Raw genomic sequence first — 15128 nt, 5'->3', positions numbered from 1 at the left:
GACTGAATTTTCTCTTGCCAATAAAAAAGGGATATGGCACGGGCCTACAATTGTTCAGTCTCAGCTGCCCAGCCATGGTTTAGTCTCTGCAAATTAACACTCACAGACAGTGCTAGGCCACAGTTTGGCTGATAACACATGGTAAAGCTTGTTCCTAACAAGAAATTCAGATGCAGGCATTCTGCTTGGTGAAAGGGGAGCATTTCAGTACGTGGGCACCAGCTGTGCCATGCCAGATGGCTCAGGGTCTCAAAACAATCCCTCATCCATTTTTCTCCAATTGCACACATGCAGCCAAGAAGTCTTAGCATGCATTTTGCCCAGGACAAAAGATACAAAGTTCATTCAGTTTGACCAATTCTGTAACATACACCTACATCTCTTGGCAGGTAAATCACCACTGAATAGATGAAAACACACTTTCATTACCCACAAAGTATAATCCTGGTTACACAGTAGACAAAACTCCTGCCCAAAATGAAGTCTGGCAATCAATTTGTACATCTTTTTGGTCTTGCAACCTTAGAATGAATGATTCAAAGCCACTGAGTAGGTAGGAATTCTTCCTTTAAAAGACACATGTCAATCACAGTCCACTTCCCCATTAAAAGTTGCGGTTTATAAACAGAAAAAATGGTATTTGTTCTTGTGACTATATGTTCAATTGTCAGTAACTATACAGAAAGCTGCCTGACATCGCCATGTATTCGAGGAAAAGATACCATATTTATCAAGATTTTTCACATAGCTAATCATATTTAAATGAATTTGATGATTTTAAGGAACAGAAGACTTACCATTTCACTTTCTTTTTCCAGTAAAAGGTCTTCCGCAGTTCTTGTATACCTACCTGGAAAATTATTATACTTGATATATACATAAGTCACTTAGCAATTTCATGTTTCTTTGTGAACTTTTAAATGCATTCAACATAAAATGTAACAGATGTTACAAAATCTAGCAGAAGACCATAAAAACACCCTCATAGTTCAGATCTGTTCACAACCTATTATTAGCATCTCACAATTCTATCACCAACAAGATTAAACTCCAGTGAGTGAAATTCTGTAAAACAATAGCATCAGGTTTAATACAGGATTTCTTATGAAATGGAATACAATTACCTTTCCTTGAAATCCTCTTTAAATTCAAAGCTTTTTTCCTTTTCTCTTGAAATTCAATTTGCAGTTTTATTTCAACCACCTGAAATGTAAAGCAAGTCTCATAAACCACTTACATTTTATAAATTAATTACCAAAGATGGAAAAAGAATCCCGTAAGACTTGCACAAGTATTAATAATTATTAATTTTACCTGTTCAATGTTAGACCAGAAGTATTCTATTTCTCTAGCAATTGATGCAGCAATTCGCCTTAGTTTGTTTTGTTCTTCCCTTTTAGCTCGCTCTTCATTAAGTTTCTTTTCTTCATGATACCGAGCCACAGTTCTTACCATCTGAAATAGCATGAGATATACTGAACTAGGTTACCTCAAAATACACATCATTATGTTTCTTGAGGTTATAATGGTTAGCAGCAGCCAGATTCTGACTATAGCTTTACACACAACCTCTTGCCTCCAATATTTCTAATTCCTACTACGCCAGTAAAACAACAAACAGGAAACTCAATGGAAAAAAGAAAATACAAGAACTATAACTAAACAGACTAGTAGGAAACTCTTAATTCACTGTTCTCAACAAAACTTAGGAAAAAAACTACTGAAATTAGCAGCAAACACACAAAAGAAAACTGTTTTTCAGACAGCACATATGAAGTCATAGAAATCACACCACAAAATGTCAGAGACCAAAGGTAAAAAGTGTTCAAAAGGAGCGTACATACATGAAAGAAAGATTTAGTCAATGGCTGTTAAAGACTGACTTGATCGCAACGTTTAGCTCAGAAGGTCCATTGACAATTGACTTCAAGATGTTTGAAGCATACTGCCAGGGGAAGGATCGCTTCATATTTGCCCTTCTTGTTTCTCCTGTTCTTAAAAAGCTTTCATTGGCCACAAATGGAACAAGTGCTTCAAATCCAGATTTAAATTATATTCAAAATGCACATGTTCATTTTACAAAATGATGCACCTATTTCAATATTTTGCTTCTAGGGAAGAGCGTTCTGAGTTTCCATCGTTTCAGAATATACAATAAATAACAGCATAGTAATTTAAACTAATGACCTTCAGTTGCTCTCTTCATTATACCAGACTGGTCATAAATGTACCAAAAAAGGATGCAACATTGCTGGAATCCATAGAAACCTCTTGCTTATTGTAAATAAATAGATTTTACATATTTCATCTCACACCACCACAATTTTCATTCCATCACTGACTTAATTATCCCCTCTGTGCTGATCTCTAGGGGAAGAGTTACAGAAACAGTTCTCTACCACATTTCAACTGCTGTTTCTGAGATTAAGAAAGAATTAAGACAGACAACCACACCAATAGAAGCTGCTTACAAAATTCTGTGTTTACCCTTCATGGAGAGCAAATAACTGATTTGTGAGATAGACACAATAGCTGTACTTTAAATATGACACAGTCATAGCGACTGGGTCCCCTAAACAAGCTGCTTGATTTCCAGAGCAATAAAATCCACAAAATCCAAAGCTATTAATTCCATCCACAACCAATAAAATTATCTAGTCTGTTTCAAATGCTAGAATATCCAAAGCTGACAACATGACTTCTCACATAAGTTAAAAATCAGTGCCTTGTATTTCCATCACTTCAATCTGCAGAAAAAGATGGTTTAAATAGCTTTGCTACCAAGCTGAGTGATACCAAGACTGATTGTTCTGAGTCAAAAAATGTTTTCCAAGTACCTTTTTAGCAGTTGCCATCTTCCACTTTCTCTCTTGGGCAAAATCAGTTGCCATCCACTGCATTTCTTCCAGCAAATAATCCCAGTGAGATTTTGGTCTTGGAGCCTCTTGGAGTTTAGGCAGTCGCCTGGGGGACCATAAACCTTCCTTTCTCAGTTCTGCTATTCGCTGATGGATTTGATTTTCCTTAGAAAGAAGTACATATAGTTACAATGAAGCTACAGAATGCACTTAAAACAGTAGCTGAACAAGTAATTGCTTCCACTTCATCAAAATAAGTGACAGCAGAAAAAGGTGGAACAGCATGAACAGCACGACACATGCATTACAAATATCAAGTCTGAACGCTACATCAACGAAAAAAACTGGACTAAATGCAACCTAAATGTAAAGAGAATCACAGTACTTCAACCTGTATTACAAGAGGTACTTTGTTAAATAACAGGATAAAAAAGGTTCACTGGCAGCAAAAGAAACAAACCCAAGTCACAAGACAGATGCAAACTGCAATCAAACAGTCCCTTTTTTCATAAAATGAAATTGCAGATGTATTTATCCACAGAAGACAAATATATTTTCATTATTAATACTGCTGGATTTTGTGAAAACACAAGTTCTCTATGATGTTCCTGTTAAATAAGCAAAACACCTCCAGTTAGCTATAAAAAAAAGTGAGGTTGCAGTCACCTTGAGTGACTAGACAGAATCAACATAATAGAAATAGAAAGAACACAACAATAGTACTACGACCAGTAAGTCTTCTTCAACTTCACTGACTGCTCATAAAAGCAAAACTCAGTATGTAAAGCAGATGGAAAAAAAAAACCCAAAGCCAAAACCAAACACCCAATCCCCTCAAAAGCAGCTCATTTTCATAACTCAAACACATCGCTCATGTTAATTGTTATCTGTGTGTTAACTGTTCAGAAGTTTCAGGGAAAACCAAAAATCTTACCAGCTTTACTTGCTCAGCAAGCTTGTCTTGAGAATTGTCCTGTGGTATTACTGCTGCATTCTGAGCTGGACTTTGTGTTTTAGGTGCTGTTGCTACTGCTAAGCCTGGGGGTTTTGATGCAATAGGAGACAGGGACTTGTTAGTTGCTGGAGAGCTCCTGTTTGTTTGTACTGGATATGTAGAAGGCGGTGTTGTGCCTGAGATAGCTGCTGGCACAACAGATGAGGTAGGTGGTAGTGTGTTTGCTGTAAGACGCTGAGAAGTCTGAGCAGGATCTACAGATGGTCGTGTCAGAGTCACAGTCTGCTCAAGAAATACATTTGTAAGTGCAAAGTTCAGGCTTCAATACTGTCTTAGTCTATACTACAGCAAACATAATGAGGTCTTTAATAAAAAATGTACACTTGCATTTTTATAAGGAAAGGACTCAAGTGTCCAGTGGAATTAAAAAAACTTAGTTTGTCATATATTTCCAGAAAGATAATGTTCTTGGATTTTACTGGGCACTGAAACAAACATTTTCGCCCCAATAAAGTTCACATACCTGTTGCTGTATTGTAGCTTGTGGCTGTGATACTTGGTTTGGTGCCTGTCCTTGCACATGGATTGCTGGTGGCACCTGCTGTTGAAGCGGTGCTGGAAGTGGAGCAGAAGTCAGAGGTACACTTTGAGGCTGGATTTTCACCTGAATCTGAGGCTGAGCTGGAGATTCCACTATCTGTGGCTGCTGTTGCGACAACTGCAGAGCAGCTGGAAGAGATGTCATGGGGACGTTTGCAGGTTGCAGTCTCCCTGGCAGCTGTGGTGGAGGTGTATGCAGACTGGCTGCATTCTGCACAGGAGGGCCTTTAGATGGATCATACTGCTGTTGAGTCTGTTTCTGTCCAGTCAGCTGTACAGTCTGAGGAGTGGGAGGCATTCCACCTACAAAGCAAGAGGAAACATAGCACAAATGAAATGAAGACATTCAATGCTCTTAACTGATACAATGAAGAAACCAACCGCAGATAGGCTAATTTGTTACTTACTTTGCCACAAAACACCATCACTTGAAAATACCACATCACAATCACAAAATAAATCACCATTACAATAAACAACAAAGTATTTCATGCATAGGACTGCAACTAACATATGGAGCATGGCAACTATGAAAAAAAAACATGTCATTATGTGTCTTCTGAATTTCTTGTAGAAAAAAAAAAAGAAAAGGACTGGCGAGCTACTGGAATTCAACCTACGAAGCTAGTTTTGAGTCTAAATACTTAGTTCTCAGCACATTCACTCTAACACATATTCTAAAGCTTGGCACGACTAATGAATAAAAATTTGTCATGATGTTGCAAATTAGGAGGTTTCCTTTTCATAGATCATTGGTTCAGTTCCAGAATTCTCAAATTAACCATTTTGCATCAGCACCTGTGACGTTTTTCCATGCCCACATGCACCTTTGGAGCCCGTCACTCAGCTCCTTAAACAAACCAGGCATTGCATACCAAGTATTAATTTACATGGAGAAGTGTGTGGTGGGACTAGGATCTTGGCAGGCCAGAAGCCCAAGTTTCTAGTCCCATCACTAACATCTCCTTGTTAAATTAATGTGCAATTGGCATGTGGTGACACAGTACCTTGTGCCGTTGGCATTAGCTGTTGAAGAGGAACTCCTGAAGCCACACCCGGGTGCTGAAAAACCATCCCATGACGGCCCACTTCAATTCGTGGTCTCTTAGACGAATCTGTGATATTCAAATTCCATTTATGGCATGGTATAATGGAATGGGTTCAGTTTTATACAGCAAACTACTACACATGATTCCAACATCAGCTCAGAAAGCTACGACTACTATACATGTGTAGCATTTATGAAGAACATGCTCCAAGGGCAGAGTCCCTCTAACTTCAAGTTGGCCGTCTCCAGTCTTCTTAGCCAGAATAATCAACCTAACAATGTCTCCATGCCTGCCAAATCCAGTCCTATTTATTGTGAGTGGAGCACACTCTTCACACAGCACCATTCACAATAGATAGTTCTTAGGATTTGGCAATTCCCAAGGTGAGGCAAAACTGTATTTCAAGGGTTACAGAACAGTTGGCTCCATTCACTGTTTGGGAAAAAGAGAACCAAAGTGTAATTCTGTCTGTGGAACATACCTGCTGGTGCAAGTGCCTGCTGTCTCTTAAAAGCTTCAATTTCTATGGTGTTCACAGTCCCCGTTACTGGAGTCCCTGTATGCGTTTGCTATTAGAAAAAAAAAACAAATCACAAAAGTTCAATCTGTAGACAGTCTAACACCAAGATGTAACTTACAGAGCTAGAGGCCAGCACAAAACAAGTCCTTCAGAACAGCTGTATGACGAAGAAAACAAGACTCATTCAATACTTGCTCTAAAGTTTCAGATGTCCACAATGCACAGATACTCTTTGTTAAGTTTAAATTTTAAAACAATAATTAAATTGATGATGATATTGAGATGCAACAGAAATCACCAAGTTGATTCATCAAGTTGGAGTTTAGCTTCTGTAAGATTACACTGTGCATGAAAACTTTCTAATTACTACATTTAATATTGGCTATGATGGTAGACCATACACCCCAGATAATCCTTTCAGCATCAAACTCTGATGGCAGCCTCATGTATATGATTATTGAAGCAAACAAATTTGGGTATATGACAATTTCCATCCTCTTTGGGTCCCCAGCACAACTGTCAAGTACCTACTAACACCCATCAGTGTCTGTGCAAGCCCAATTCCTTTCAGTGAGTTTCCAAGTCATAATTTCAAATTTTTTTTATAGTTGGCCATGCTATACCAAGTATTCTACTATGAAACTTAATACAAAAAAATAAGGGCTATCACAAGGATGGTTTTAAGAGATTATATCCAAAAATGCAAACAGGGACTTTATGTATGGCACCCTCTATGCCTTAAATAATGAGCTAATTTAGCACTCAAATTCTCAAAGTGTAATTTTCTGATGGTGAGAGCCTGCCATATTGATGTACTGCACGGGCTTGCAGATTTATTATGACAACATAGCAGAGACAGCAATTTCCCAAAAGAATCTTCTAGTTTATTCACGGGTCTTTTCTTCTCTGATTTTTAACAGAATTCTACCAATGTAAACTAAACACCAGTCTCTGTTGAAATAAACCATAGCAGTCACAACCCTGCATCTTCAATGCTTCATTGAACAGTATTAATAAACACAGCCAATATCACCTTAAAATGAGTGGGTTTCAAACACTCCTTTTTGAGCTGAATATATCTCATGCCACTTAGATTCTATCAATAGCTATGAATTAATAACATCTAATCTCTTTGCTGCTGGGAGGGTGTTTGTGGCCACTCTAGCGATACAGCTATAGCCTTAAGACGTGAATTTTGCATTTAAGAATGACTCATATTCATCCCTAATGGTCATGGTTCACTGTCATTTCACACCCAATATAGATTAAGTTTTCAAAGGCTTGTCTTCTCACAAGGCAGACATGCAGTATGCTTCAAATCCAACAGCCAGTGTCTGGCAGGGCATCGTACACATTGAATTTTCAGTATCAGTCACAAAACTTAACTTTGCAAGATGCTACTGAATTAACAAATTCAGCTTGTGTCCTGTTTGCATCAAATACTTTCTGACACAAGTTTAAGAAAGTATTTTCTCCGAACTCTGTTTCAAATGCCATTTATTTGCACTCTTAGCTTGGATGATCACATACAGCTTCAGGCTGCATCTCTACTGTAGGATTTCTGATTGACATTTCCTTAAGAGTATGCCTCCCAGCTGTCTGCATTATCATAGTGTAATTTAGGCCAGACACTTCAAAGAGCAAAGATGTTATGTCTTTCTAATTTGCAGCCACATACCACTAATGTTAGACTAAAACTATCCTAACTTTAATTAAAGTAATGTCGTTCTCTGAAGGTCATGATTATTATGCAGCATGCCCACAATAATCATTCTGAGTGCTGCACTTACGCACTAAAATTTGAATGATGATGCTGATCAGGACACATTATTTCTCTATAAACAGTCATAAAGAGAAAGGCTGATGGAAAGAGATGGTACTTTCTGTTAACAGTTTGTGCTAAAAGGTATTATCACTGTTACACAGTTTTGTAGGTTTTCAGTATGTAGCTGCTAGTTTCTCTAAAATGGGTCTGAAATGGTATAATACTTTCAAAAGCATTTCATCATAGCTGTAGCTTGATGATAACCCTAATCACTGTAATAAATAACCTGATATAATATTACATATTTTAAACTGCTTAGATGAAGCCTGACTACCTAAGGACACTTACAAGACGTATCAGTACTGACCACAATGAAAAGCTCTCAGTGCAAACCCCTTTACTATGCCACCCGTTTGTAAAGCATCACAGTGAACATCCCATTTGTTACACATGGAATACAACCCATTTTGCATCTCATTTAACTCTCTGTTTTCCAAAACCTAGATAAAGGCAGTACACATAGTACAGATTCCATGGTACAGCAGAATAATTCACCCTGTAACACCTACTAAGTTACATATAATTGAGCTAAAAGGTAAATATTTAGTTGCAGAGGAATTATGGTATATTATTTTCCAGGGTGTCTGGCAACACAGAGTTGAAGGTAGCTGCATAAACCCACGCTACCCTGAATTTAAAAGTTTCATCACCATTGATCCACAAAAATGTTAACTGATTTTCACATTTATTTCTTTATTTTGTTCAGTATTCCCTCATTAAAAAAAAAAAAAAGGAAAGAAAAGAAATTGTTTAAAAGTACTTATATAATAAAAATAAGCACTTCAGTATCTTCTTCCCAACCTTTATGGTAGGGCTACTGGAAAGCTGTTAGATATTAAAAGACAAAGTGTCAGAGGGTTATTATTATTGTTTAAAACATTGCAGGGAAGGGAAATCCAAAACCTTCTGTAGCCATACTCAAAACCTTTAACAGATAAGGGAAAAAAAGAAAAGAAATTAAGAAGAAATCCACAATTACAATGCCACAGACAAAAGAATCAGTATTATCACTACGCAGAATGCACAAATGAACCAAATGCATTAGGGAAACAAAAGACAAACAAACCAAAGTGAAAACATTCAAGCTGAAAGTTAATGAAATAAGCCAGCAACCTGGAGACAAAGATTTAACTTCCTCAAGGCTTCATTAGTACTGATGCATTTGAAGATTGCAAAGGTTTCTTGGTTTTGTTTAGATGATAAGGGATGGGCTCTTGGGAAAATTCTAATTCATCTAAGAAATATCAAATCTGAATGAAGAAAAAAAATCTGGGATGAAGCTACATTTTAGAACCATTGAAAAGTACCTGAAATGGTTGCTGCTGGGATGAAAAAGCAGCAGAAACATTTGGAGGAAGCTGGGTTGCTATAGCGACAGGAGTACCAGTCTGCCCATCCTTTCCTGTCACAACCTTTACCTGAGAGAAATATTTGGGGAGAACAAAAAAAAAAAAAAAAAAAAAAAAAAGAAGGGAGAATCATTTTCTTTTTAAAAGTTTTTCTTAATTTTTTTTCCAACACACTCATTTTGTACTGATGGCACCTCACTGAAGAGGGGATTATAACTACACCACCATCAGTGCAGCTTGCTTTGAGCACAGCCTGTTTTTAAGAGTTCTGTCTCACTTTTACCAGCAGAACAGAGTACAGCCTTGACTATTCACAGTGATTCCTCATCACTGGAAATGCTTCTTAAATCCTTTGAATTTAACGATTGCTGCTCCTAACGGACAACAAATTAGCATGACAGACAGTTTGAACTTAAGAGAGCTCCAACATTTATTTAAGCAATGAGCACAGTCACCATTTGCTCGCCCCTTGAATTCCCAAAGCAACCAACCTTTCCAGGCAAGGGATGAAGTGCATTGCTTTAGCAGAAAGTGATAGAGGGGAGAAGGGGAAATAAAACAGAAGACAACAAAAAATACAAAGAAAGAACATACTCAAAAGATGTCTTAGTCTTTCAAAAGTATTCATCATTTGAAAACATGTAAAGACTTTTGCTGTTGCACTTTGCAATGTTCTCCAGCAGTTAGACGGACAAGCGGCTTTCACAAACAAAAGACCCATCACAAGCAAGCAGTGAAGTACAAAAACTCCAAACCCGAAAGACTGAAGGTAAAGCCTCAGCTGATGTAAACTGTAGTAGTGCCACTGACTTCAATGAACCTAGACAACTTACACCGCTAAAGAGTTCTCAGTTAAAAATACCTGGTTTTTCAGCTGACAAACACAACCCAACAAGAACACCTAAACAATTTGACAAAACACAAACCAGATGAAAACAAAAAATATCCATTGCCAATAAATCACACTAACAGGCTACAGAGAGAAATGACTCCTTCAAAATTATCAATAACAATCACAAGCAGAAATTTCCTAGACCACAAAGCAGTGAACAAATTAAACTTCAGCTGTTATACTGTTAAAATTTCCCACAAATTCCAACTGAAGATATGCTCACTAATGATTCACACCTAAGAGAGTCATCAATTTTCCCTGGAGACACTCATTTCTAACAGGTTATCTCCCAGCAGTATGAGTTTCTCTACGTAACAGGTTCGGCTCCTTACAAACTGATATCTATATACCCATACACATTTTTACAGATTTTAAAAGGTATTTATGAGTGCCAAGTGATGCAGAGGCACCAGTTATATTCACCCTGTTGCAACCACTTGCCATGTAGGCTTGCAGGTAAGCTCTGCAAAAGACAGGCACCGCTCCAGCACCCATAGAGTGTTGTAGGTCAAGAGCTACACGAATGGGTACAAACGTGCAGAAAAAGTTGCACAGCATCTGTCTGTGGCAAGCTTATTTCAAATCCTCTGCCATTAATAAACAGTGAATTCAAGTTAGTAAATTTAAACCTTTGCATAAATAACAACGTTAACTTGTTAATGTTCAGTCCAGTCTGTAAGTGCTGTTTGATCAGCTAGACTACACAGAGCTCTAAGACAGCTGAAGTAACCTGATTCATTACTATGGACCTATATACATTGTGATTCACATGTTCTCTCTATGTAATTAGATTAATTCAGGTCTTTGTTGGCTACAGCAACACTGAACTTCAGTAACATCTATGGTTACAAGTCACACGACTCAAAGGTTAACCTCTTACAAGACTGCTCATTCTTTTCTGGTTTATGCAACTCTAATAAGTGAAATTCAACCTACGATTCCTACTCCTATTCAGATAGCTTAAAACAGCTTCCACACCAATGCCATTTTTTATTTATGTGGTGGTTTACATACTAACTAGGACAGCAAAAGCTCCTTTCACCTCTCTATTCTTTTCCTTTTAAATACATGCATCTAACAGCACGCTCAAGCCGACTGTTCACACTACCCAGCAGAACTGCATGCTCTTAGACCAACTATTTAAAGGAAAAGTGCCATACTTCATCAAGCACAAATGACTTTTCAGGTACTGTCACATTCTCCAGTACTCCACAATCCTGGTGCCACAACTTCATAGAATCATACAATAGCTAGGGTTGAAAAGGACCTTAAGATCATCTACTTCCAACCCCCCTGCCATGGGCAGGGACACCTCACACTAAACCATGTCACCCAAGACTCCATCCAAAAAATCAGTTTAACAGATTTCTTACCTCATCATTGATGACCTCGGATTGTTCTTCCTCTTCTTCCTCCTCCAGATCCAAGTCATTTTGCCTCAGGTATGCTTGCAGTGGAACACAATGTTTCTTCTTAAAAGCCAAAAAGTCCATCATATTCCCTTGAAGATGTTGCAGGAAAAACAGTTCAATCAAACATTCCTTAAAAGTTTCCTTAAGAATTTCCATCTGTTTGTGGTGATGATCCAAACATTGTTTTCTCATTTGAGCAGTCTCCTGGTTGGCAGGAGGAATCTCCTCCAATTTTTTGGGTTGTTTTTTCACTGCTGTATTAACTGTAGGAGTAAGAGGAAGACTCGACAGCCCTTGTGGTACAGTGGCCCGCGAAGGACTTGTGGGAGGAGGTGGTGATGTCATTCCAAATGCACTAGGTCCTCCAACCCCTGCTATCAAGCCACCAGAAGTCCTGTCATATCCAATGGGTCTACCCAGCTGCTGTCCTTGAAGCACTTGCTGCTGCTGCTGCATCAGTTGCCCTTGGATGATATTGCTAATTTGGGGTGGCAAGCTTGTCGTTGTAATATGGCCCGGGCTAGTCAAAGATTGCATATTTGCTCCGCTAGCTACAGGGCTTTGAGGACCAAGATGATGGATGGTGCCACCAGACTGCGAATGAGGCTGTGAAAGCCTTCGTTCCCTTACCGTGGCGGGTGTCCCAGAAGATGGAAGCTGTACTTGTGCAGCAGCTCCTTGAGCAATCTGTGCAATTCCTGGTCCTTCTTGATACACAAAGTGTCCACCATTTGAAGGACTCAAGCTGATTTGTCTCACAAGCACGCTAGCATCCACAAATCCTCTTGTGGGGCTCTGGCTGCACATTCCCAAGCCAGAGCCTGGAGTGCCTGCCCGAACACTTGGTAAGGTTTGCACTGGCACAGGGTTAGGCTGTGTAGGGCTTTGAGACTGAACTTGTTGAGGCAGCGGTGAAGTGACTTGAATGTAGGAGGGAGACCCATGCTCAAACCGCCTCTGCTGAGGACTGAACTGAAAACTGGGTGATGTTGGGTTTGGAATTGGCAATGGGGTGAGTGTTATCTGCTGGTTTCCCGAAGCCACTGGTCCAACATTCTGCAGTGTGATGTTCACATTCTGCCCAGCCACTGGACTTCGGCTCATTATAAACTGCTGTATTTGGTAACTGGGGGACTGGGGTGCAGATGGACTTGCAGAAGGTGCAAAAGAAGCTGCAGGGGACTGGGGTAGGTTCGCCTGTTGCTCTTCTCCCTCACTGCCTGTGAAGGACCTGGACCTCTGGAGCTGGCGCTGGGCATTCTGAGGGCCATTACCATGGTGCATTCTCACTGCTCTAGGTGTTTCTTACAGTATACACTAAAGAAATACAACAAAAACAGAAATTTAGGGAACGTAAAAGTATTTCTGCAACTGAAACTATGTAGTTACTATTTAAAGAGTATCTTATTGTTAGAACTTCACTATCCTGTCTTGGCAGTTGCTTAAATAGGTACTCAACTTCTCCAAAACCCTCAGCACCACAAAGCTCACTTAAATTCCTCAGACGTATCTTTAGCTAACAAAGAGCTATTGAAGAGTTTTACAAATTATATGTTCTGTGAAACTTGAAGAATCAACAGACTCCAGCATCAAAAGTATCTCTTCTTTGTGTTCCTTATTCCAAACGTTTCAGTACTTTTACCACTTAATACAATGTTTCTGAATACGCAACAGTTGCTTAAAATGTACAATGTTTCTTCATCAATAACTAAAAATATAATTAAAATGGACACAGACTACTCACTTTATTGCTCTAGCCACTGAAGAAAAAACACATCATGAAAAATCCTCAAATCATCGAGATGTTTGAAAAAGTATTGTACTTGTTATTTAAATCAGCCTTCTCTTTCCTTCAAGAACACTACCCCCATAAAGAGATGAAAATTAATGCAAACTTGCATTTCATTTAGAATGCCGTTTATTGAGCCAGGCTATCCCCAAATCAAAAAAAGGTTCTAGTTTTGTATTTCAATCGCTCACAAACAAAAACTCCACTGACATGAGCTGACACGTACATTCAGTGCTGGGTGTCACATAGCAGGGGCAGAAAAAAGGAAAATGAAACGTGATTTTTGTTTGCTCAAAATCTCTCTTGTATTTTGAAAACACGGGTTTCACTTTCGGTATTTCAGGGCAAACACACATACAAGTACTCTGCCATTCGTCTTTGCTCCTAACTCCAAGTTGGTTACAAGTGGCAGCAGCATGGCTGGGAAGGGACGCGGTGCAGCGGTGACTGCCTCGCTCCCCGGCTGCTGCTGTGGCAGTGAACACACACAACTCCTTCGCTTCCCTCTCCAGGGCTATATGCATCTACCAGTAGTTCCATCTACTCAAGCCCTGAGGGTGGAGAGATTCCCTTCTTTGCCCACGGGAAAGAGGGGAAGCAGAGCAGCACTGTCACACACTGGCTAGCGAAAAGACCCCACATATGGGTACCAGTGAGGTACCTCGGGGCGCAGCCTGCACGCAGACTAACACACAGCTCTGGGCGGGCTCTGCCGCTCCCGCTCCTCGGAACTCGAACCTCAGCAGAGCGGGAAGGGAAAAAGAGATTCCCCTCCTCACAGGCACCTTTTCCAAGAGATTTCATAACATTAGCATACTTCGTGGTATTGTGACTCTTTCACGGCACTAATACCAAATAATTAAGATTTAAACGATACCAGCTATCGCCGTTAACAAGGTCTTATTATTTTAATTACCTATACCTCGCTAACGTTTACTGCCCGAGTGAAAACACTTAATTAATTACACGCTGATAAGGAAACGCGCTGCCGGCCGCCGCCTGTCCGGGGAGCAGGGATTGCCTTTTGTGTACCACAACTGAACTCAGCGAACGGCCCGGGGCCCGCCCGGGCCCAGCGCGGCGCAGCCCGGCTCAGCGCACCCGGCCCCGCCGCGGGCCGGCGCCCCAAGTTGGCGAGGGGCTTCTTCCGCCGAAAGCGGCCCCCAGCGCCCCGGGCGGCACCACCACACCCCCGCCAGGACGCGGCCGGGCCTGCCCGCCCACGCCAGCGGCGGCGCGGGGAAGGCCCGTTCCTCCGCGGCAGCCCCTCCGCCGCCGGGACCGGTGCCGCCGCGCCTCGGGCCCGAGGCCTGTGCGGGGCCGGAGAATGGGGGGGGGTGTGTGAGGAGTGGGTCCCGGCCGCCCCCCTGCCCCTCCGCGCCCGCGGGCCCCACTTACCGCGGGCGCCGGGGCCAGAGTTTCCATTCGCTCCTGGCAGGAAGCGGGGACGGGGGGCGGCCGGAGCCGCAGCCGCTACCAGCGCCGGCAGGAGACAAACCGCGCCTCCTGCGCCCCGCTCCCGCACCGCGCCTGCGCCGCCGCCCGCCCGCTGCGCTCTGCGCCTGCGCCGCACACAGCGCATGCGCGTAGCGTCACGGCTCGCCGCGGTGCTGGTCGGCACTCTCGCCGCTGTCGGCCGTGGTTTATGTCGCAGCAGGGAGCATGGCCTGGGCGGGAAATGGGGCGCAGCACGTGGAGGAACGAGGCTCGGGGACAAGGGCTGAAAGCCAACTTTTATTGCAGTGCTGATATGGGAGTGTAATGACCATTGGAAGAGAGTAATTGCTGCCGCGCAGGTAACATCGCTGCCCGTTTTCTGCAAGATTTAGTGTTAAAAATGCACAGAGAAAATTTGGCTAAAGGATGAACAATAGACTGC

General features: G+C 41.2%; 1 protein-coding gene across 19 annotated transcripts in view; it reads right to left on the bottom strand.

The window, feature by feature from the left end:
• The window catches only part of EP400 (E1A binding protein p400), a 49439-nt gene extending 34659 nt beyond the window's left edge, over nucleotides 1-14780 (bottom strand). For 11 of the 19 annotated variants that reach the window (XM_080628566.1, XM_080628568.1, XM_080628554.1 and 8 more), the window contains exons 1-10: nucleotides 11422-12777; nucleotides 9115-9225; nucleotides 5944-6031; nucleotides 5421-5528; nucleotides 4337-4716; nucleotides 3793-4095; nucleotides 2838-3023; nucleotides 1315-1455; nucleotides 1125-1203; nucleotides 798-850 (exon numbers count right to left, since the gene is read on the bottom strand). In XM_080628566.1, the coding sequence (XP_080484692.1) occupies nucleotides 798-850; nucleotides 1125-1203; nucleotides 1315-1455; nucleotides 2838-3023; nucleotides 3793-4095; nucleotides 4337-4716; nucleotides 5421-5528; nucleotides 5944-6031; nucleotides 9115-9225; nucleotides 11422-12744 (2772 nt within the window). In that variant the 5' untranslated portion in view covers nucleotides 12745-12777. Of the gene's footprint in view, nucleotides 1-797; nucleotides 851-1124; nucleotides 1204-1314; nucleotides 1456-2837; nucleotides 3024-3792; nucleotides 4096-4336; nucleotides 4717-5420; nucleotides 5529-5943; nucleotides 6032-9114; nucleotides 9226-11421; nucleotides 12778-13204; nucleotides 13223-14215; nucleotides 14484-14647 lie in introns of those variants that run through there. The other 8 variants (XM_080628556.1, XM_080628562.1, XM_080628557.1 and 5 more) reach the window with 6 other exon arrangements.
• Nucleotides 14781-15128: the final 348 nt, after the last annotated feature.

The sequence above is a fragment of the Psittacula echo genome, assembly GCF_963264785.1.
Source record: "Psittacula echo genome assembly, chromosome: 13".
Lineage (NCBI taxonomy): Eukaryota > Metazoa > Chordata > Aves > Psittaciformes > Psittacidae > Psittacula > Psittacula echo.
This window is presented reverse-complemented; position numbering and strand designations above follow the sequence as displayed.